This window comes from Pseudochaenichthys georgianus, chromosome 17, assembly GCF_902827115.2.
Source record: "Pseudochaenichthys georgianus chromosome 17, fPseGeo1.2, whole genome shotgun sequence".
NCBI lineage: Eukaryota > Metazoa > Chordata > Actinopteri > Perciformes > Channichthyidae > Pseudochaenichthys > Pseudochaenichthys georgianus.
Genome location: NC_047519.1, coordinates 3,553,579 through 3,578,793, shown reverse-complemented (window position 1 = coordinate 3,578,793; position 25,215 = coordinate 3,553,579). Strand labels below are relative to the sequence as shown.

Below are 25,215 nucleotides of genomic sequence, written 5' to 3'. Positions count from 1 at the left end.
ATGCACAACATGTATATTACCTATGATATTACCTGATATCATAGGTAATATGTTGCAAATGTATTATCTTTTCAATTTACACACGGCATCTATTGCACGTCTGTCCGTCCTGGGAGAGGGATCCCTCCTCTGTTGCTCTCCCTGAGGTTTCTCCCATTTTCCCCTTTAAACTGTGGGTTTTCTTCGGAAGTTTTTCCTTGTACGATGTGAGGGTCTAAGGACAGAGGGTGTCGTATTGTCATACTGATATTCTGTACACACTGTGAAGACCACTGAGACAAATGTAACATTTGTGATATTGGGCTATATAAATAAACATTGATTGATTGATTGATATGTCTGATCCAGCGACTCCTGGTCCTTTCATCAGATGGGAATCGATAGAACGAGCCAGTGGTATGATCACTTTTGTGATTACAACCTGGTACAAAGCACACATGCATCTTGTAAAAGTGAATTTATTTTTAGCAATCTCTTATTTATTGGAGGGAATAAATCAGTTATGAGATCTTCTTCTTCTTCTTCGCTTTAATTACGAGTCGCAACCACTTGGAGCATTATCGCCTGTGACATCACTTACGCGACCCAGAATGGGATTTGTAGTCTTTGTAGTCGCGTATTTTTCATAGTCTTATATTTCAACAGTTTTACGACAAAATGTGACTTTTTTGACATGGAACTTATTGTTTAAGATTGACAAACATCATATGCGTAGTTCGTGGCACAATTCAAACGGGATCAAAAGATACGTTTTCTCTCTCCATTGAATTCAATGTAAATTTTTCGCGAGAAATTTGAAGATCACGTGATGTCAAAAAGAGCACATGGTGTAGTCCAAACGATAGCTGGGGATTCTGGGTAGTGTAGTGTCTTCTGCCATCCTTTACTCCGAAAAAATATTTGTTTCTCCGAATCGCGAGAAATTTGAAGATCACGTGACGTCAAAAAGAGCACATGGTGTAGTCCAAACGATAGCTGGGGATTCTGGGTAGTGTAGTGTCTTCTGCCATCCTTTACTCCGAAAAAATATTTGTTTCTCCGAATCGAAGGGGAAAAATACAAAAGCATTGCACACAATTTAAACCAATCAATGTTGTGTAATTAACAAGGATAATCTGGTGTTTTTTAGTCGATGAGTAGTGCAGATATCACTGTAAAATCAATTAACAGTAAGGGGAATACTTACTTCCGGGTGTACAATTCTCCGTTATCCGATGAGAATGGACACTCACATTGCCTTTAAGGGCAGCTGACACAAACGAATGCCGTGCTTCCATGAGCGTCCATAGAAGCATATGGACATCCCGGAAAGCTGAAAATGGACGCTAAGCCCCCCCCCCCCCCCCCCTTGCGTTGAAAATGGACGCTAAGGCCCCCCCCCTTGCGTTGGAAAAAGCCGACACAGGGGACTTGACATAACGTCAACATAGGCCGACCTGGGAGTGAGGATGTGCTGGTTCGCTAGCTGTTAGTGTTACTGCATAGCAACCACCTCGCACTATGTTTCGCGCAGAAGGCAACAGAGGGACTATTTTATTTTGAACATCATTATTTACTAATAAAAATTATTTAAATTAGAGAGTGTTGTGATTTCCATAACAGGTTGAATACTTAAAACGAAAGTTAGTTATAATCAAATATACTTTTACGATTTTATATGTTGCTATTTTTATAACTTTGCGTTTTGAAAAGTGGGTGTTGTGATTTCCATAACAGGTTGAATACTTAAAACGAAAGTTAGTTATAATCAAATATACTTTTACGATTTTATATGTTGCTATTTTTATAACTTTGCGTTTTGAAAAGTGGGTGTTGTGATTTCCATAACAGGTTGAAAACTTAAAACGAAAGTTAGTTATAATCAAATATAACAATCATATTCTTGTATAAACTCAGAATGAAAAAGGTTTCATCTGTTATGTTTTCTATATTTGAAGTAAAAAACAAAGTGGTTTGTTTAAATTGAGTGTGTAAGGTCTATGATTTATGGGGGTCACTGATAAGGAAGAGGGCAGTTTCTTCTCCTTTTTATTTTCTCACAGGAATACACAGGGAAGGGGGGGGGGGGGTTCTTGCCCTAAGGAGAAACACTGAGGCCTTTAATAAATGGTGATGTCATAGCCTAAGATTATTTTGCAAAACCCTTTACATTAGAGGTCAGGCCTAGTTTTACAAATATGGGCATAAAGGAGGTGTTTTTGAGAAATTTCTGTCCGGTTGCAGAGCATAAAGCTACGGGGTAAGAGTGAGAGCTTCAGAGCTGGGTTAATAGCTCTCGGTAAGGTTCTCTCAAACTGGGTGAATATCTCTTGCATTTCTTGGTTGGAATGATGAGGGAATTGCTTTGAATGAGGGAATTGCTTTGAATGCTGAGTGAATTGCTTTGAATGCTGAGTGAATTGATTTGAATGCTGCATGGAATGATTTTATGGAAGAGGTTTTTTGAGAGTTTAGTGAAACCTGCCCACGTGAGGAAATCCCTCCGAATCATTGCGGGATTTTGATGGTTTAGTGACACCTGCCCACGTGAGGAAATCCCTCCGAATCATTGCGGGATTTTGATGGTTTAGTGACACCTGCCCACGTGAGGAAATCCCTCCGAATCATTGCGGGATTTTGATGGTTTAGTGACACCTGCCCACGTGAGGAAATCCCTCCGAATCATTGCGGGATTTTGATGGTTTAGTGACACCTGCCCACGTGAGGAAATCCCTCCGAATCATTGCGGGATTTTGATGGTTTAGTGACACCTGCCCACGTGAGGAAATCCCTCCGAATCATTGCGGGATTTTGATGGTTTAGTGACACCTGCCCACGTGAGGAAATCCCTCCGAATCATTGCGGGATTTTGAGTGTTTAGTGAAACCCGCCCACGTGAGGAAATCCCTCCGAATCATTGCGGGATTTTGAATGGGCTTTTATTATCACCAGTCTTTGTATGAGAGAATGTCACAACTGAAATGGGCAGGTAAAGGGAAACATTTTGGTAATACATGTAAGACTGTGAATTAAAGTTTCATATTTGGACATGATCACAGCATCATTTTTGTGTGTTGTTTAGTATAATTATAATGTTGTAAAGAGAGAAGGTAAAAACCCTGTATTAGTTTGGACCTATTTTTCTTCAAATAAACTGATCCCACCTTTTGGACTGGGACAACTTAAAGGACACCTGTGCTCTCCTCTCCTGCTTCAAAGGTAAGATTGCACCCTGCCACACACACATGTTTAGGTAGGAACACACCCCATTTACTGATACCAAAATCCTTCGGGATCGCTTAAACAGATTAAAAAGAGTTGTCTGAATTGAAACAGCAGTTAATTGAACCTGGTTCTTCGGGGAGTTAATAGAGGTGAGATCTTGCTGACGTTTGGTGGATCTGAGCCAAGCAGTAAACTTACATAGACTCAGTAACTTCGGTCGGGTCAATTAGTGAGGTCAGAGTAATTTACCGGAATAAATTAATCGGGGCCTCACCTCATACTCTAAACAAGAGTGTATTTTTTTTTCATATTGCCACACTTGGTAACAGTTTTATAAAAGCAATAGCTCACTTCAGGCCGTGGTATAGGCTCATTATATCACAGCTAAGGGGCGTGGTTCGGCCCGACGCGAAGTGTCGTGAGCTATTGCTTAAATATAAGTCATCATGAACACATCTGTCCATCAGACAGAGGGCTGCTGTGCCTCCTGTCATCATTAATGGACGTCTCTTTAAAATGACCACTCAGAGGAGAGGAGTTCTCATTTCTCTAACCGCCTGCTGCTTCCCCTCCTCGGCTCCTCCGCTCGCATCTCCTGTGGGCGGGACTAAGTATCGAGGATAGGAGTCGAGGAGGGGGTCGAGGAGGGGAGTTCGAGAAATGAGAAAGGGCCCTGGTACGCACCAAACTACCGGAAGTCCGTCGCTGTGTTTTGTTGTTGTTTTGTAGTAGCCTACTGATATGCATGTTAATGTATATGTTTTAGTTGGTGTGTTCTCATTTGTAGTAAAGCACTGATATAACGTTAATTAAATTACATTAAGCATCAGCATAAAGTTTGGATAACTCAGGACCCACATCATAAGTATTTAACTTTGAAATGGCTTCTTCTTCTCGAAGCATATTAGTTCTCTAGCTCTAGTTCTGGGTATTAAACGGTTACAAATAGCATGTATTTCATGTATACCAATCAAACACTACATTTGAAAATGTGTCGTTTAGTGAAGTCATTTTATCTTGAAAGGTATTACCGGAACAGCACTTGTTTATCGCCGGACATCATGTTGTCAACGTTCAGCTTGATTCTTCCACAGCTCGCTGGCAGGTTAGTAAAACATATTTGTTTACAGTCTTGTGAAGTGGGTTTATTATGTCAAATTCAAACTGCTTGAATGTCATTTTAATCCGTATTCACTCGAGTAGCTAGCACTAGTTTTACTTATCAGATAACTTAAACGGTGTTATGTTTGGAAGTTCGCTGTTGCAGAGCGGAGTCACGTTACTTTGTCGTTATGAGAGTAGCAGGTCTCAGGTGCTGCTGTTATTCATGCAAATAACAGCAGTAGTTGTGTGTGGTCTAGTCACATCAACAGTTGGAGACAGAATGCGTGTATAAAGATAGAAGCGCAAACTTTTCAGAAAGGATATATTAACAACACTAACCGGGAGCACTAACTAGGAGCTGCTGCCATGATGACTGACGTTACGGAACAAGGCACATTTGTGATCGATGCCACATTACAGTAACATGCATAACGGAGATACTTGTACTTTACTTGAGTATTTTTACATTATGCTACTTTATACTTTTACTTCAATACATCTTGTAGGCAAATGATGTACCTTTTGCCTTTTATCAATCCTAAATATAAATTGATACACATTATTGTACATTATTATAGGTTAAGCTACCCAGCAGTGTATACAGTAATTTAAATTAATCCCACTTTAACCAAGTGCAACACCCGAATGCACCAATAATATATTATATAAGCAAATGAATACAATATTTGGCCAATTTGCATGATGCATACTTTTACTTTTGGTACTTAAAGTATTTTTTCATGCTTATACTTTTACTTTACTTACTTACTTTACTTCTTCCACCTCTGGTAACATGTCAACACAAAAAGTCTCTAAATATTTAGGCTTTCTGTGGGTTCTAGTAGAAACTAGTTGAAGCATTCCGTTTTAAATGAATCATTTTACAGGAAGCTGTTGCTGTAAACCTCTTTATGTCGACATTGTTGACTATGAGTGTGCAACCCTCATGTATTCACTCAACTCATGTGACCTGATATGTCATGGATTGAGGACATTGTCTTTTAAAGCTTCGGTCACATGTAATGTATAGATTGTGGTGTGGTATTTCCACAGATATACAAAGTTTAGAGAATGCTACTTTGTGTAAATTACTGTAAGTTCATTGGTTTCAAAAGTATCCTACATCTAACAATATTTAGCTGTATCACTGCATAAGTTCTGTCATGACACCTCAGTGGATCTATTCATCTGTCAAAGTGTTGGGAACTGACCTTAACTCAGATAATGTTTCCCACAGTACTGATAGACAATAAACTATGCAATCTTTTCAGCAAACAAGTAAGAACAAGTCAGTTGTAGGAGCTTCTCTGTGGTTTTCCCTCTCGCCCTTACAGACAGACAGGAAACAGTTGTTCTACAGACGCAGAGCTGGCAGTTAGGTATTTGTCCCTCATGATGGATTATTTATTTATTTATAGAAGGACCATGCATACAAAAACATTAATCTCAGCAAAGAGAAGAGATGCAATATGCCAGATTATAGCTAATAGCTAATTTCCATCTGTGGTCATCTGTGACGTCAGCTCTACTGGGCCCTGATTTTGTTTTAATAATGTTTCCTTTTCCTGTAGTGTGTTCTATAGATTTGTGTGCATGTTAATGGTCTACAGAGGGAGTTTCTCTTACACACACTTTTTTGAACATTAAAGCATGGAGACATGTCACAGCAGCCAGAGACACACAATACTTTCTTATTCAAGTATCTGTAGATACTTAGTCTTATAATTATTCCTATATTGTATACAACTGCACAGTAAAGTTAGTTATCAACACACAGTAAAATATGCCAAATGTTTGGTTACCATTCCTATGGAAGCTCTTACTATTTCCCTCACCCAAGCAAAGGGCAGATACTCTGCAGCCGGACCCGGCCTTATATCTGCACAGCGTGCACTGTAAAGGCTAACTAAGGTGGCTGGCTCACCTGATTTGAGAGGCAACTTCATCTGAATGTCAAAACATCCATTTTACACCAAGGTCCCATCTGTCTGGCCAGGGTAGCAGCCATACAAACTGACAACATATACAATATGATAAAGATGACATGAAAATGTTGCCCTCTCAGACTGATGAAGGCTTTCTTTAACGTCTTTGTCAGGGCTGCATTGTATTATGTGTCCAGGCTGACATATTGTCAGAACAGCTGGTAAAATATTCAGATTTACAAATAAATGTGTTAAGGTTAAAACTTGTAGGACATTCCTTGCCATATTTAGCAGCTAAAGATTCAATGAGAGATTATATACAGACAGTGCTGTGTGCTATGACATTCAAACATGATGACTTTTAAAAACACAATGTTAATTTCTTAATATCCTTTTGTGGCAGCTTTAGATTCATGCTGAGTTTGTAAAAAAACAGGACATGAGTTATCAAAATGTGTAACAATTGATGCAGTGATATAACATATTGGTATTGACGATTTTGGTGCTACTCTTATGACCTTACATTTGAAAACTTGATTTTTAGTGTATGCTCAATCAGTAAACACAAACAGTACCAGCTAACTTTTATTTAGTCACTTTTTACCATGATGTACTTATCTGCTATTTGTTTTTTACTTATTGTGTTTTTCTTCCTTTTCTTTTTTTACTTTGTAATTTATTATTTAATTTTTTTAAATATGTAAGTCTATTCTCTTTACTTTATCGGCACCATACTTTTGCTGTTGTTATAATGTACACTTCCCCATTGCGGGACAGATATTTGGAATTCTGATTCTGTTTCTGAAACCCATCTCAACCTAAGAAACTCTTCTCCTCCACAGCCTTTAAGATGAGTTCCAGAGTGTCAGGTGATCCGGAGAAAGAGAAAGAAGAAGAGGAGGAGGAGGAAGATGATGAGGAGGAGGAGGAAGAGGAAGAAGGAAGTGTCAACCCGACAGAGGTGAAAATGAGTCAGATAGTGATGCCCGGTCACAGCAACCACCGCCAGGAGCTGAGTGTGGGACAGCTGCTCAAATGGATCGACTCCAGCGCCTGCCTCTCTGGTGAGTGAGTGAGTGAGTGAGTGAGTGAGTGAGCGAGCGCCTGGGAGTGAGAGATCAGGAGAACAAATACCAGTATACCATAACCATAACAGCATCAGGAAGTTTATACATGGCAGTGAATGCACTAAAAGAAAAAGCCAGAAGAGCTCTAATTGCGTTAATAACGCGTTAATGCAAACAAAAATTAACGCCACTAATTATTTGAAGGCGATTAACGCATGTGTATTTTTTTTTCCTCTGCCGCCCCGTAGTTTCAGAGCGCATCGAGTTTAAAATACCATCTACAAGCTGATGCTGACAGCCGTGCTCCTGCTGCCCGCTTGTGGCAGACCACACTTCCACGCTCACCGGCAGGCACCGACTGGCTATTGGGAGGACCGGGAGGGTGTGTGTATGTGTGGCCCGAACGAGCGAGAGAGAGACCTTACGTGCATTGTTGTTGTTAGCATCTGGTGCTAGCTAGCTGCGCTAACGGATATAAGGAGCTGTTTAAATGAAAACAGAGGAGCGACATTTCGCCACAACTGCGCCGAGCACTTGACTTTATGCAGGAAGCCAGACAGCGGGACATTGTAGGAGAAGTCCTCACACTCAGCACGGATAGTGCAACATGATTGCAGCTCCGGTTCGAGCATATGCCTTGAGTTGCACATAGCTCCAATGATCCATCACACACACACACACACACACACACACACACACACACACACACACACACACACACACACACACACACACACACACACACACACACACACACACACACACACACACACACACACACACACACACACACACACACACACACACACACACACACACACACACACACACACACACACACACACACACACACACACACACACACACACACACACACACACACACACACACACACACACACACACACACACACACACACGATTTGTATTGTATGAGAGGTTCCAGGTTGAATTGAGGCGCATATTTGTAATGTTCAGAGGTTGTTGTGTTTAATATTCATGAGAATATATTTGTCATTGTTCAAATGATAATGAACATTAGCATAAAGCATATTTGTCCACTCATATGTTGATTACAAACTTGAAAAATATTCCTCTAAGGTACATTTAGAACAGATCAAAAATGTGCGATTAACTATGGACAATCATGCGATTAATCGCGATTAAATATTTTAATCGACTGACAGCCCTACTTAGAATATGTTATGAATTGTAAGGTGTCCTTGGGTGCTTTGAAAGGCGCCCCTAAATAGAATGAATCATCATTATTATTTATTATTATTATCTGAAACGATGTAATAACTTTTAAAACTTTTTCCAGTCACTTGCCCCATGCATTCAGCAGCAGCAGGTCATTCTCTTTGATTTATCCCGTTATAAATGTCATCATTTCGACAATAAAGAAATGCTACATAAACGTTATCTTGCAAATCATCTCCGTTTCTAACTTTCGATATATTTTAAAAGAGATCTCTCTCTCTCATCTGCGTGCGGGGGCGGGGCCTCACAGACACGCTGCATCTCTCTCTCGCTTACAGACATGCTGCATCTCTCTCTCGCTCACAGACATGCTGCAGCGCTGTGCAGTGTGCACAGTTCTGCCGGTAATGAATATTACATTTTGTGAGGAAACTTTTCCACCAATAATTCCAATAAGTATTCCAAAATGTATTCACTTCAGGTTTACGAAAGTAACTGTAATCAGATTACTCGTTTTTCAAATGTAACGCCAGCTGAATACACTTGATTTTTGTATTCTGATTACGTAACGCCGTTACATGTATTCCGTTACAACCCAACCCTGTGTATATCTCTCCAGACTGTCCACCAGCAGATGAAAAACACCTTCCAAGGGACGAGGGAACCGTGCGGCAGAGTTTCCGTTAACATTGTTTTTCTTCTGGCAGCCCAGCAGCAGGAGAGGTGGGGCGAGGGAGACGTGGGGAGAGGGAGGCGGGGCTATTTCATCGTTATCAGAAAATGATCGTAGAGATCGCTGCTAGATGAGGGCAGTGGGGGCATTTCTTGGAGTCTGGCTTTTTAAAAAAAAACAATGTTCATTAGTGAACTTTGAGCCATCATTTATTTTGCAGGCAGCTCTCTGCCTCTCTCACGTTATTATGGCGCACGCCGGAACCAACAATCAGTTTTTACCGTAAATGAGTTTGGTTCAGAGGATAAAGCACATACAACATGAATTAAACTCGATATTTGTTCACTTGAATTTCACTTTGAATTCTTGGATATTCTCAATGGGTGAATACATTTTTTTATAATAATAATAAAAATAATTTTTAGATTTTTAAAATGACACCGAAGCTTTCTCAGGGTGGGCCAATGAGTAAACTGGGTGGGCCTGGGCCCACCCTGGCCCTATGGTGGCTACGCCACTGACACACCCAAAGAAACACACATGCACACACACCCAAAGAAACACACACACACGTGTGTGTTGAAGTGTAATTGTATCACTGTATATATACAGTGGGGCAAACAACTTCAACTATGAGAGACAGAATGGGGGGAAAGAATCCAGGAAATCACATTGTAGGATTTTTAATGAATTAATTGGTACATTCCTCGGGAAAATAAGTATTTGGTCACCTACAAACAAACAAGATGTCTGGCTCTCACAGACCTGTAACTTCTTCTTTAAGAGCCTCCTCTGTCCTCCACTCGTTAACTGTATTAATGGCACCTGTTTGAACTCGTTATCAGTATAAAAGACACCTGTCCACAACCTCAAACAGTCACACTCCAGACTCCACTATGGCCAAGACCAAAGAGCTGTCAAAGGACACCATAAACAAAATTGTAGACCTGCACCAGGCTGGGAAGACTGAATCTGCAATAGGTAAGCAGCTTGGTGTGAAGAAATCAACTGGGAGCAATTATTAGAAAATGGAAGACATACAAGAAAACTGATAATCTCCCTCGATCTGGGGCTCCACGCAAGATCTCACCCCGTGGGGTCAAAATGATCACAAGAACGGTGAGCAAAAATCCCAGAACCACACGGGGTACCTAGTCAATGACCTGCAGAGAGCTGGGACCAGAGTAACAAAGGCTACCATCATCCTCGTGGATTCATCTTCTTATTACAGACACATGCATTTCCTAACATTCGGTCTATATGCTGTAAAATGTATTATCTCTTCGATTTACACACGGCATCTATTGCACGTCTGTCCGTCCTGGGAGAGGGATCCCTCCTCTGTTGCTCTCCCTGAGGTTTCTCCCATTTTTCCCTTTAAACTGTGGGGTTTCTCTGGAAGATTTTCCTTGTACGATGTGAGGGTCTAAGGACAGAGGGTCTAAGGACAGAGGGTCTAAGGACAGAGGGTGTCGTTTTTCTCATACTGATATTCTGAACAATCTGTGCTGTTGTATTTGCTGTAAAGTGTCTCTACTGTAGGCTACTTTTATTATATGTACAGCACTTTGGCTCGACCAAAAATCGTTTATAAATGTGCTATATAAATAAAACTTGAGTTGATTTGATTTGATCAGTAACACACTACGCCGCCAGGGACTCAAATCCTGCAGTGCCAGACGTGTCCCCCTGCTTAAGCCAGTACATGTCCAGGCCCGTCTGAAGTTTGCTAGAGAGCATTTTGATGATCCAGAAGAGGATAGGGAGAATGTCATATGGTCAGATGAAACCAAAATAGAACTTTTTGGTAAAAACTCAACTAGACGTGTTTGGAGAAGAAAGAATGCTGAGTTGCATCCAAAGAACACCACACCTACTGTGAAACATGGGGGTGGAAACATCATGCTTTGGGGCTGTTTTTCTGCAAAGTGACCAGGACGACTGATCCGTGTAAAGGAAAGAATGAATGGGGCCATGTATCGTGAGATTTTGAGTGACAACCTCCTTCCATCTGCAAGGAAGATGAAACGTGGCTGGGTCTTTCAGCATGACAATGATCCCAAACACACCGCCCGGGCAACGAAGGAGTGGCTTCGTAAGAAGCATTTCAAGGTCCTGGAGTGGCCTAGCCAGTCTCCAGATCTCAACCCCATAGAAAATCTTTGGAGGGAGTTGGAAGTCTGTGTTGCCCAGCGACAGCCCCAACACATCACTGCTCTAGAGGAGATCTGCATGGAGGAATGGGCCAAAATACCAGCAACAGTGTGTGAAAACCTTGTGAAGACTTACAGAAAACGTTTGACCTCTGTCATTGCCAACAAAGGGTATAACAATATAACAAAGTATTGAGATGAACTTTTGTTATTGACCAAATACTTATTTTCCACCATAATTTGCAAATAAATTCTTTAAAAATCAGACAATGTGATTTTCTGGATTTTTTTTTTTTCTTCTCATTTTGTCTCATATTTGAGGTATACCTAGGATGAACATTACAGGCCACTCTCATATTTTTAAGTGGGAGAACTTGCACAATTGGTGGCTGACTACATACTTTTTTTGCCCCACTGTATGTATATATATATATATATCTCAATAATATGTAAACATTTGAAATGTATGTTAATGTTGTTAATCATTGTTTCATTTAACTTTCATGCCAATAAAGCCCCTTTGAATTGAATTGAATTGAATTGAGAGAGATAGATTCAGTAAATATTAGTCAAGTGGTTTGTGTTGAAATTATTTCTTTTTTTTGTGTCCACAGTCTGCGTAAGAACTGACTAGACATTTAGAACATGATCACATGTGTGTGTTTGATATGTGCAGCTGAAAGGCATGCTGGGTGTCCCTGCATCACTGCATCCATGGACGACATCCACTTTGAACATACCATCAGGTAACAGGCGGAGGTGGAAGAAGTATTACGATGCTTTACTTAAGTAAAAGTACTAAAATCTCACTGTAAAGAAAACTAGGTTACCAGTAAAAGTCCTGAATTAAGTATAGTATTCAATTTCATAAAAGTAAGCAATGAATTAAAAAATGTTTGTAAGGATTACATGTAAGAGTATCCAATGCAGAACAATCTAACATAAATTACAAAAACACTCAAAACTAATATTTATCATTTTTTACATAATAATTACACATTTTGTCTGACTCTCTCAAAAAGCTAATATTTTGTAAACTATTGGCTAGTTTAATTTATAACTTAAACTCCTATTTGATAAACTATCAATATATAATATTATGTAAACTCAACACAATTATTAAACAGGTTTACATGCAAACATCTGAATTTGTAAGATAATTAAAGCTGTTAGATGGATGTAATGTTGTAAAAGGTACAATATTTCCCTTTCAGTGGTGAAGGAAACACTCAAGTAAAGTACAAGTACCTCTAATTTAAACTAAGTTACAATACTTGAGTAAATGTACTCAGTTACATTCCACCACTGGTAACAGGAAGTGTGTGTTCAGATTGCTTGTGTGTTTGTGTGTATATTGTAAATACATTCCCCCTTTATCTCTGTGCAGTGTGGGTCAGGTGGTGAACATCAAGGCGAAGGTCAACAGAGCCTTCAACACCAGCATGGAGGTCAGAAAACGCATCACGCTTTGTAAACAAACATGAACAACAATTGTAGTATAGAAACAGAATCAGAATACCTTTATTCGTCTCTCTCGCGTATTCCGTTAAGATCCACCCCATCTCACTCCTCGTGCTGAAACCTACCAATCAGAGTAGGGGGGGGTCTTCACAGAATACGTGTGGGGAACAAAATCAAGCTTTTTAAAAGTCGAGTGGATTTTGGCAGGCAGTGAGTGCGGACCAACGATTGAATGATAACAAGAACGGCTCTCACCAAGTACGACTCGGTTCCCCTCGTTCGTACCAAAGAGCCGTTCAAAAGAATTGGCTCGTTCGCGACCGACACATCACTACTGTCCTCTACAATACCCACCCCAGCCTGTTGAGAGGCTGACATTTGGCAAGCAATTCAGAAGTATGTACTGTCATTCCACCTGACTCAGGCTGTCAGTGCTATGTTCCTGTGTAGCATCAGGATATTAAAACAGCAGTTAGTTGTGCAACCCTATGTTGTAGAATGACAGTAAAAGTCCAAAGCTAGCTGATGGTAACTAATGTCATTAGCTCTGTGACGATTGAACAATAAAAAGAACGGCTCTCACCAAGTACGACTCGGTTCCCCTCGTTCATACTAAAGAGCCGCCGTTCAAAAGAATCGGCTCGTTCGCGACCGACACATCACTAGTCATAACAAGTGGTACAGGACAGGTAGACGACGTGTTTTTCGGATGGAAAATGAGCCAAACGCGAAAACGCAGCAGCATTTGGATGCACTTCAACCAAAACCCAGGCAGTGATAAAGCGCACCATTTGTAAAGGCAAAATAGCCTTTAAAGCAGAGTCAACAAATAATCTCCATCGCCACTTAAAAACACAGTATCTAATATTAAGAGTTGCATGAATTTCATTCAAGGCAAGGCAACTTTATTTACTGAACACATACAGAGGGTCAATTCAAAGTAGTACATTCACTGACATGAATGACATGGATCAGAGCCATATAATAGAAGAGTTACGACAACGGAAGTCCAAAAACGGTTATCGTCACGTGGTTCATGTAGACGAGGATCGTTCCCCGGAAGTTCATGGAGGGCAATGTGAATGCATTGATAACAGGAGATAGAACTATGATTTTTGGTAATTATTAGTGAATAAAGGTTTTGATTTGCAATATTTATACAACAAATCGATATGTGTATGTATTTACATCAATATGTTTTAAAAAATAAAATAGAATTGCTAATATTAAGTGATAATATTAGGATTAGTGTGAGGTTAACAGTGCCTTGGTTAAAGAGCCTGTTGCTGTTTATTTATAGCTTTGAATTCTTTAAAACCAATATTATCTTCTTAAACTTGTATGGTAGTCAGGAGCATCACTTTCTAATGTTTATTGATATATTTAGAGGGAGGGGATCTAAAGTAATGCTTTAAAATTCAGATTAGATTAATTTCTACCATTTTCTTAAATTCATGGTAGTTTCAGTAATCCCATGGTAATTGAGGACACAAGTTATCTAAATGACTAATGTCATCTTTATGGCTTTCAGAAAGTCAGGAGACCGACAGGTGACTATCAAAGGACTAGCAGCAGCAGCAGCAGCAGCAGCATGATGATGATGTTAAATGTGTTGTTTTAGGAACATCCATTGCAAATACATGGAATTCAATAAACATTGAATAGCATATCATGCAGTTTGTCGGTGCATTTCCCTCCGTGTTGTCCTGGTTTGCTGTGCTGCCTCCTAGTCGCCACCATGGTTTGCTGTGCTGCCTGGGGATGCTCCAATCGCTCAGAGAAAGGAATACGAATGTACGGCTTCCCCACTGACACAGAGCGGAGGAAAAAATGGCTGGCTCAAGTCAGCAGGAGCAATTTCACGACCAACAGCAAAAAAATATGTGATGTAATTATATACAAACACTGCATTTGCACTTTTTCACAAAACGAAAACCACACCATTGGGAAAGCTTAATGTTTTGTTTAATACAAAAAAACAGGGAAAGGCTTGAAAAACACTGAGAGTTGAGACTCAGGGTGCAGGGTGAGGGTCTCAGTGCAGGTATTCAGGCTCCATTGAATCCCCCTCTGGTTCTTGTGCTGAAAGAGGGAGTAACAGACAGGAGAAAGGGTTATACACACCTATATAGCACACCTATTGGATGGGAAATTGCCTTGGGGAGATAAGGTGTGGTCTCTGTTCCCAACTGAAGTTATGGAACTTTATTATTTGTGAGTTTAACAAAGTATGACAAATGGCATCAGTAACAGATGTGATATGAATTTCTATAAAGTTGTCTCACATTCTTGGTCATATTTTATATACAGTATGTAATGAGTATAACATGTCCAGTAATTATAAAGTGTTTCTTAATACTGTGTATTCAACCACTATGGAATATGTATGTGGGCAGACAAAACTGAGTTGTTCTGTGTGTGAAGTAACCTCAAGTCACTCCGCAGGCACATTTTGATGCAGACCAGTTTGTAAAGACAAAAAAGGGCAAGACTGAGAGCAGAGGCTATACCCACCATCTTCGTGTATCGCCCTGTGGTCAAAAAGAGAAGGGCCCCTGCACCACGATTCACCCCGGGACCTGTATCTCCAAAGCCCATAGCTCATGATCACAGCTATAGTGTGAAAGGTGACACAGGTATAATAAGTATGAACTCTTAGTAACAAAAGTAATATTTCTTATTTTTAAGTGGTATAATATTTAACATGTTGGAACATTTACAGTGCCATGTCTTCTACTTACATTAGTCTCAAAGATTGAGGGAAGAAGGGATGAGGAGACTGAGAGAAAGGAAAGTGAGGGTGAAGAAAGAGAGGACATGGCTAGTGAGGAGAGACAGGGAGGGTGGACACCACCCACTCAGCCAGCAGCCAGTCAGCATACGAGGGAACCAGCAGCCAGTCAGCATACGAGGGAACCAGCAGCCAGTCAGCATACGAGGGAACCAGCAGCCAGTCAGCATACAATGGAACCAGCAGCCAGTCAGCATACGAGGGAACCAGCAGCCAGTCAGCACACGAGGGAACCAGCAGCCAGTCAGCATACGAGGGAACCAGCAGCCAGTCAGCATACGAGGGAACCAGCAGCCAGTCAGCATACAAGGGAACCAGCAGCCAGTCAGCATACAAGGGAACCAGCAGCCAGTCAGCATACGAGGGAACCAGCAGCCAGTCAGCATATGAGGGAACCAGCAGCCAGTCAAACAGATCTATTAAAACAGTTAAAGAGAAAATTAAAGAGCCAAGAAGGAATCACCAAAAAAGCAAAGGCTGCACTAAGAAAAATCAGGAAGGAAAATGCAGCTCTCAAGACAATAATGAAAATTAGGGACAAGAAATATAAGAAAACGTTTTCAAAAGACCAACTTAAGGCATTAGGCAGACTCACCACAAAGGGGATGAAATGGAGCAATGAGACAATTAAGAAGGCTTTAACAATTCACTTTGGGTGCGGACCAACGGGTTACAAAACTCTGCAGGAATTGAAGATTCCCCTTCCAGGAATAAGGACACTGCAAAGAAGGATGCAATGTGTTAAGTTTGAGCCTGGTGTGTTGACAGAGGTCTTTGATTTCCTAAAATTGAAGGCAGATTGATTGACAGACCTTGAAAGGGAGTGTGTGTTGACCTTGGATGAAATGGCAATCACACCAAGTGTGGAGTTAGACATGATTACAGGCAAACTGTACGGTGATGTGACTTTACCAGGCCACACAGGGGTGGCAACACATGCTTGTGTGTTTATGTTGGCTGGAAACACAACACGGTGGAAGCAAGTAGTGGCATATCATTACACTGGCAATTCTACCAATGGAGCAGAGTACAGGCCAATCATTATTGATATAATACAGAGGGCAGCATCCATAGGGCTACATGTGCTTGATGTCACCACCGACATGGGTAGCCCTAACCGAGCCATGTGGAAATCCTTTGGGGTGGACCAAAATAAAACATCGGTGCCACATCCAGCAACACCAGACAGGCAGCTTTATTTCATGCCCGTTGTCCCACATCTGGTAAAAATGTAAGAGAGGGACTTGAAAAACCTTGGTGGCTCTCTACTCATGTTGTTACAGTTGTCTTGGTTACAGCTCTCAAGTTTTTTTTTGTGCCATTTCCACATCTTTACAAAATATGAAATAAAAAATTGAAGTGAAATCAACCTCTTCTCTGGAGAACAAACTTTGATTTCTCTGTCTTGTGAGTTTGCAGTCTTGCAGTTTTGCTCCTCCACCTGTAACATCACTGCCCCTCCACCTGCCATACAGTAGGTTACTAACAAGATGACTTATATAATACAGTGATAGAATACATGTTTAGTATGCTTACTTATATAAAACAGTAGTATTAAACTTACCTTGTGTTTTCACTCTCACTTAAGTCCCTCTCCCTTTGCCATCAATCCAAAATCAGCTGAGCTGCAACATTATACAGACCGGTAATAATCTACATAATCACAAGGACACAATATGGCTCTGCTAAAAACACTCACTCTTACACGCACCAAAGTTATATTTATCTAATATTTAACTCCCTCCACCCCCTCATACAATCCCGTTTAGAAGCCCCTCTTCTCTAATTCAACATGTTGGACGAAATGACATTAAGAGAACGGAATTTACAATTAAAAGGCTGTTCAACGTGTGTTCCTAACTTGCTTCGGTATCCTAGCTTAATCTGTTGTCTGTAAACGTTCCCTAAATCTACTAATTTAGGGATAATCCACTGACATCCTTTAATACACATGTTCATTTGAATCAGATGTACTGATAATATCCGCAATATAAATCTTTATATTTCTTCTTACCTTTAAAAGTCCGTCACGAACGGTCTATTATGCTGCAACTCCACAGCTCTGCCAGCCTTGGCGCTAACTTCCGGGGAACGATTGAGAGGCTCCACGATCTGCCATTGCTGTAAAAAAGTGGTCCATTGGAGTGAACGGAGATGTCGTAACTCTTCTATTATATGGCTCTGACATGGATATGGCGCCACCTTGTTTCATGTTTACAATGCAGATTATTGACATTAGGTCTGGCAATGCAGTCAATCATTATCCTGGTGATTATTTTGCAGATAAACCTAGTAACCCCGCCCCCTCTAAGAAAACGGCTCTTTTGAACGGCTCTTTGAAAGGAACGGAGCCATAATATCCGGCTCCCTTCAAAGAGCACACTGTTGACAGGAAGTTGTTGTTGCTATGGTAACAAGAAAAGCTTCACAGCGGGCGGAACAAAGTCCGCGATAATAAAACCCACCCATTTAGAGGGAAGATATGATTGGTCAATTGTACTGTACTTATTTCGGAAAAAGTATGTATTGAAGTCAATGGCGAGAGAAAGATTATCTTTCGATCCCGTTTGAATTGTGCCACGAATTACACATGTTGTCAATTTAAAACATAATTTTGCAAGTCAACAAAATAAAATGTTCTTAAAACTGTGAAGTAACAGTTTTTTTGTGTGTAACGTCTCAATGAAGTAAATCTCCCGTCTCGCACCACACACCAAGACGGCCGCCACGTTGGCACATTTCACTTCTTTCTTTCAGAATGAGGCGAAAAGTATTAAAAGTAGGGCTGTCAAACGATTACAATTTTTAATCAGATTAATCACAGCTTAAAAATTAATTAATCATGATTAATCACCATTCGAACTATGTCCGAAATATGCCATTTATTTATGTATATTGTTGTGGTAATGGAAAGATAAATGAAAGAAGGCGGATATATCCATTTAACATACAGTATCTATGTTTATTATAACATTTTTCTGCATGTCAAAATGAAAGACAACCCACACACCTATCAATCATCAAACCGTGGGGTCTTAATTCATTACGTGTTGATTTCTATCAACGGGGGAGTACTTCAGGAAAGTCGACAGAGGGGGGGGGGGGGCTAGTGGAGTACTTCGTGACCACAGAGTGTGAACGTTGTGATCAGCTGTTTTAGCGCAGTTCTCCAGTGAAGGGGGGAGTCTCCTTCCGCAGCCGGTTGGCGTAGTTTTGGCACAGTTCCGTTGTACAGATCGACGTTAACAGCAGCCCTGTCTGTGCACACGGAGACCGACTCTGTCGTCCGGTGATCTAACCGCCTTTTGGAAAAGCTTCACAAGTATACGTCGGTACGCAAATGCGCTTTGTGACACAAGTGACGGTACGCATTTCAGATTACGCACATAACCTGCGTACCAGTTATGTGCACCCCTGTACCAGAGCCATATTATTACTATTATATGGCTCTGCCCTGAACTACAGCAAAAGTATTCTCCGTCGGGACTTCCTGCAACAACACCACGCCGTTATCAAAGATGTTCTATTGAGAAGACGATCACTACGTGACAAAAGTTTTCAAAACCGTGGCTACTGAAATCAATCTTACTAACTGCTGTCTGTGCAATTTACTCCGCGAGTTGGCAGACTTTATTTTGCTTACTTTAACATCATTTTTCATGGTGGGGCTAAGCCATTTCTTGGTATGGGTGTAGACTACCCCAGCCATACCCTGGCGCTGCCACTGGTGGCACGTATGGGGCGGGCCATTCTTCACATGCGTTAAATGCGTTAAATATTTTAACGCAATTAATTCAAAAAATTTATTACCGCCGTTAACGCGATAATTTTGACAGCACTAATTAAAAGAGGTGAAAATCACTCCAAGTCTGGGCATGTTGAGAGTTGTACATACACACAAGGGGGGTTAGTCGGTTCCGTAAGAGCCAGCATGCGGGACCGGGATTCTGGGTTTTGTAGTCTTTTCAGTTGCGTATTTTTCATAGTCTTATATTTCAACAGTTTTATGACAAACTGTGACTTTTTTTACATGGAAATTATTTGTTAAGATTGACAAACATCATGTGTGTAATTCATGGCACAATTCAAACGGGATCGAAATATACGTTTTCTCTCTCCATTGACTTCAATACATAATTTTTCCGAAATAAGGTCCCATGGGGCGGAAGTAGATGGGCGGGACTTTGCCTCTCTATAGAGAACCGCAGTGACGCGTCGTAAAACCCGGAAGTAAGTTAGCATTTTTAGCACTTCCGGTTCCTTCGTCAAAAAGCAATGCATTTTCTCCATAGGGGTTTGGAAAATAGCTCGAAATAAGGTCTGTGGTTGGCACACATTTAAGAGATAAATCACGTTTTGTTCTACGACATTAAATACATCAGCAGTGACCCCACTGAATTGTTTTCTAACACGACCATTTTATTTATATTAGGTCTTAAAGTTGTTGCATTAATTAGGTCGTGGACACGTTGATGGACACGTATATGCCTCACTGTCAGCTAACAGCAACTTGTCCACTCTGCTAGGCTACAACCATAGAGGCTACAACGTTAGTTAGTCATAGTACTGTACTTGACCCTTTAGCTTTAGCCGTGTTCGTGGTGATTGTGCCTTTTAGGGAATATTGTAACACATACCAGACAATTAAAATGTCGTGCTGTGCGCTTGAATGTACTAACAGAACTTACAAGAAGTCTAAAATGATAATATTATACATGTTAACCCCGTTCGCAGGTGTTTGTGTGCTTGGTAGCTTAGCTTGTTACTTATTAACCAGCTAAGGACGTAACCCTTTATGCATACATATACATTTTTATTTTATGATTCAGCCTTGGGTAAGACTTTTATAGTCTATGGCTTTGACGCCCATAATGCTAAACGGGAGCAAATGTTAATAGGGGACCCAATTATCCCAGTGGTGGCCGCCGGAGCTAACGGAGCCGCAGGGGGCTAGCTCCAGCCAGCGTCCCGGAGCTAGCCCACTGCGGCTCCGTTAGGTCCGGGCGGTGGAGTCCGTCTTTTCTCAACGTGTGAATGACAAGCATTAAGAATAACAAAACATAGCTAATTTTCTTGCAGATTGTCTCATTTGATTATGAATGTAACGTTTATATAGGGGAACTACACTGTTAGCAGTTACTTGGTATGCATGTATTTCATGTTAGCTTAGCTTCTTAGCCTGAGCTAGCTCTGTTTACTTCCAGTTCGGAGGCAGCAGGTCCCGCCTCTTTGCCCTTATTTGGAGCAGGCGGGATTAGACTCTGACGTCACAGTCGAGCCGTTAGTGGCCGATTCCGCCTACTAAGGGCTTCACGGCAACTCTGCAGAATCCTATGGCTGACGCCACGGACACTACGTCCATTTATATATACAGTCTATTATGTAAACACTCCCGCTAAATTTGTTTTCCCCTGTGTTCTGCTTGAAAGCAAGTACCTGCCTATCTTTAGTATTATTCTTTAGTATCTGTATATCTATATCTGACCATTAGAATCTGTATTTTTGAAATTGTCGTTTTTAACACCGTAGTTTTACAAATTATAGAATAATTAATTACCAGTGTTTTCCAATTTGACTCGGCAGTTCGTTTCGTTAGCTAACGTTAGCTAAAGCTAGCGCTACTATTAGCTACGCAATGGTTTGTTGCTTTGCTCCGGGTTGCAGCCACAGGTCTTTGCATGTAATAACCCTTCACATTCAAACAGAAACTGAATAGGCAGATTCGAAGGATTTATTTCTTTGGAAATGTTATTTTAAATACAATTAAATCAAGTTATTTTTGTAAAAATATATCAACAACAAAATATTTTTTTTTATGTTTTTAAATATTATTTTGTAGAGCATCTTAGGCTCTCAGAGGGCCCTGACGGCTCGGATTTATATATAAACTTGAACTGAAAGGTCTTGTCTAGCTCAAAGGTAACTGATTTAAGCTGTAGAAGTAGAATTATTCTGTTTCCGTGTCTTGCCAGGTCGACGTGCAGGTCAGCTGTGAGGATCTGTTCTCTGATCGGCACTGGAGGGTCTGTCACGCCTTCGCCACCTTTGTTACCCAGCGCTCAAACACAGGGAAAAAGGTAAGGCTATACCGTCAGCCTATAATCAAAGTCAACGACGGCCTCATGGCTGTGCAGCACCACCTCTAAGCTAAAGGGTCTAATGACGTTAAGTATTATCATTTAGTCACTTGTTTCCAACTGCCATTTTTAGGACACATAGAAGCTCCAGAAATTCACCAGGGGTGTATTTACTGACACACAACACATACAAATATATTGTGTTAACCACATACCTTTATATCAACAGAAGTGGTAAAAAGCTGACTCCTTTCTGGGTTAAAGGACTCATTCCCGAACCACTCTTTACTAAATTCCTTTTTAATGACCCTCTTGGCTTTCAGGATTGTGTGTGATGTCGTCAGTGGAAATTTGCTACAACACTGACTACACTGTTCAAAATCATTATTGAAAAGCAAAATTCATTCACAGATTTTCACGTCATTTTTTTAAACTTTGAAAGACTTTCCAAACACTAAGCAGACACCCTCACCATCATTTCCTCCCAGGTGATCCTGAAGCCCGTGGTGCCTCACACTGAGAAGGAGCAGGTGGAGTACAGTGTGGCGGCTGAGAGACGCAGGGTCAGGATGCTACACGATGACATCATCAAAGATCTGCTCTCCCACGGGTCTGTCCTGCAGGGTAGGCTTGAAAAACACCACAGCATACAGAAGAACACATTAAGGGTAGCTGTTCCCCTGATAGAGATACTGCAGTGGGTTTAGACTTTGAAGGAGAATACGAGACTAAATACAGAGAACAGGATTTAAAAACCCTGAAGAAGGGAGGAAATATGTTTCAAATAATTTAGATTTGATCACATTCTGGAAACACTGGGCTTGCAATAAGCATGCAAATCTGTTTAGACACACCCCGCCCGCTGCCACAAATACTCACTTCCTCAACACAACGCACTACAGAGTGGTCAGCTGCAGATATGGATATCAGGGCGGATTTTAAAGAGCTACGTTGTTAGCGGAGGAGTTCAGTGCTACAGACAGAGGAGGGAAGGTAGGAAGAATCATGATGAACACAGCAAACTGACGATCTTTGGAACAAATAAATAATAAGACAAACCATATCCTTTTAAATATTGCATTTTATTTAACGTGTGTGTGTGTGTGTGTGTGTGTGTGTGTGTGTGTGTGTGTGTGTGTGTGTGTGTGTGTGTGTGTGTGTGTGTGTGTGTGTGTGTGTGTGTGTGTGTGTGTGTGTGTGTGTGTGTGTGTGTGTGTGTGTGTGTGTGTGTGTGTGTGTGTGTGTGTGTGTGTTAGCTGACAACACTGCAGTAGGTCATGCGGTGGCAGCAGAGAAGACCAAAGTGGAGAGTGTCGAGCTGGTCCTACCCCCCCATGCTAACCATCAGGTTATTTTTGTATTTATTGTCTGTCTGTTTGTTTGTGTATCTTTCTGTGTGCCTCTCATCTTTTACCGTCTGTTTTCTGGAAATGTATACTATTGTTGATGCTACTATAATCCGACATTTGTTATGTGTTTTTGTCTTTTTAGCTTCAATATAACATTTTGGTTTGGTGCAATTGCGCACAAATCTAATACAACACAGGTTTATTGTTCTGAGTTTGTATCTTCATTTTATTTGCAGTATTGTAAGACACTTTGGATAAAAGTGTCTACTAAATGTTGTCCAAAGGATTGCCCCTTCCTCTATATTTCCTCAGTGCTTTGCCATTATAGTCTGTAGGCACAAGTTGACTGCATCAACATTTCATTTTCGGATGTGTAATTAGGTAGATCATTTGTTTATATATCATTTGTAAGTCAATTTGATACTGCTTAAGTTTGTAGAGTATCATAATTCTCTTGTTTCATTTAATTATTATTATAATTTTTTGTATTATTGTTTTACACGTTTGAAATAAATCAAATCAAAATGTCTGTTTATCTAACTACCAGGTGAATACATTTGGAGGACAGATCATGGCCTGGATGGTGAATGTAGCTACAATTGCTGCCAGGTACACACACACACACACACACACACACACACACACACACACACACACACACACACACACACACACACACACACACACACACACACACACACACACACACACACACACACACACACACACACACACACACACACACACACACACACACACACACACACACACACACACACACACACACACACACACACACACACACACACACACACACACACACACACACACACACACACACACACACACATGATTGCACCAGGGTTATAGGTTTCTCCTCCCCTCTCTCTGTGGTGCAGCCGTCTGTGTCGGGCTCACCCGACTCTGCGCTCCATCGACATGTTCACCTTCAGAGGACCCTCTCAGGTGGGAGACAGGCTGCTCCTGAGGGCCATTGTCAACAACGCCTTCAAAAACAGGTATCACAATCCTACTGCAACATACAGATGAGATGAATCTAGACTGATTTATGTAGAGAAAGATGTATTAATTAATTAATTAAGATGTAGACTCTAAAGATGTGTGTCTCTGGTGCTGCAGCATGGAGGTGGGGGTGCGAGCAGAAGCCTACCATGAGGCGGGGCCCAACCGACACATTAACTCTGCCTTCATGACCTTCGAGGTGCTCGACGACCACAGGAAGCTCTGTACGTTACCACGGATACGACCCGAACCCCTGGTGAGTGAACTGCATTATAAGGTTTGACTAATAACATGACAAAAAACATCATCCCATTTGAATCGTCTAAATCATTAAGAAATAAAACAGGAAATTGAACTCAAAATAAATTGCTTCTGGGGCAACAGTAAGCACAGGACAATATTCAAGGTCCAGACAAGAAGGTTAACTTTGTGCACTTATTTTGACGTATCTATCTATTTTGGGATCATTTAATGCACATCATAACTACAAAAAACAATCAAGTACGAAGCAACTTAGAAGACAAAAGCTTGATGATGCCATCGTCATCGAACGATGTCTTTGGAAACGTAGTAAATGTTGAGTTTGACCCATAATAGGGATAGAAGCCTCTAAAGTAAAGTTCCCCTTTTGACGATAATATGTCTAAAAGAATACACGAAGCCTCTTCATAAAAAACAATAGGCTCATGTGAGCCTAAATGTGAAAGGAGGATGTCCACGAGAAGATGGATAGAGGAATGTAGCTGTTGAATGAAAGAGAATGTGTCTTTCCCTCACAGGAAGGGGAGAGGAGGTTTCAGGAGGCCATAGCCAGGAAGAAGATCAGACTGGACAGGTCAAATATTTGTGTTCCTGTTAAGAGCACGTACTCTGACAGTGTGTGTAGAAATGTCTTGTTCTTATTTCTCCCTTCTTGTTGTTTCAGAAAGTACATCATTTCCCAGAAGCAGGGCGAGGTCCCTCTGTCTGTGCCCTGGGACCCCAGAAACCAGGTGAGTGATCAGAACCACCTGGAGAATCAGCAACACAGACATGTGCTGTGATCAGTTACACGTGCAATGCAGATCAACACACATGTGCACAGCTGGAGATGAATGGGTGCTCAGACAGAGAGAGGGCCAGAAGGCAGCACCAGCTTGCTGGCTGTACTTTGAGACGGCACGGCTTATTGTTTATTGACCTCCACTAA

The 25,215-nt window shown here is 41.0% G+C and overlaps 1 protein-coding gene across 3 annotated transcripts in view; it reads left to right on the top strand.

Moving 5' to 3' along the window:
• The first annotated feature begins 4,255 nt into the window (after window positions 1-4,255).
• The window catches only part of LOC117462844 (acyl-coenzyme A thioesterase 11-like), a 42,617-nt gene continuing 21,657 nt past the window's right edge, over window positions 4,256-25,215 (top strand). For 2 of the 3 annotated variants that reach the window (XM_034105192.2, XM_034105190.2), the window contains exons 1-12: window positions 4,256-4,309; window positions 7,076-7,297; window positions 12,002-12,071; window positions 12,713-12,773; window positions 21,550-21,654; window positions 22,143-22,278; window positions 22,911-23,002; window positions 23,551-23,612; window positions 23,903-24,022; window positions 24,144-24,282; window positions 24,806-24,861; window positions 24,952-25,018. In XM_034105192.2, coding sequence (XP_033961083.1) covers window positions 7,084-7,297; window positions 12,002-12,071; window positions 12,713-12,773; window positions 21,550-21,654; window positions 22,143-22,278; window positions 22,911-23,002; window positions 23,551-23,612; window positions 23,903-24,022; window positions 24,144-24,282; window positions 24,806-24,861; window positions 24,952-25,018 — 1,122 coding nt within the window. In that variant the 5' untranslated portion in view covers window positions 4,256-4,309; window positions 7,076-7,083. The remainder of the gene's footprint in view (window positions 4,310-7,075; window positions 7,298-12,001; window positions 12,072-12,712; window positions 12,774-21,549; window positions 21,655-22,142; window positions 22,279-22,910; window positions 23,003-23,550; window positions 23,613-23,902; window positions 24,023-24,143; window positions 24,283-24,805; window positions 24,862-24,951; window positions 25,019-25,215) is intronic. The other variant, XM_034105191.2, reaches the window with a different exon arrangement.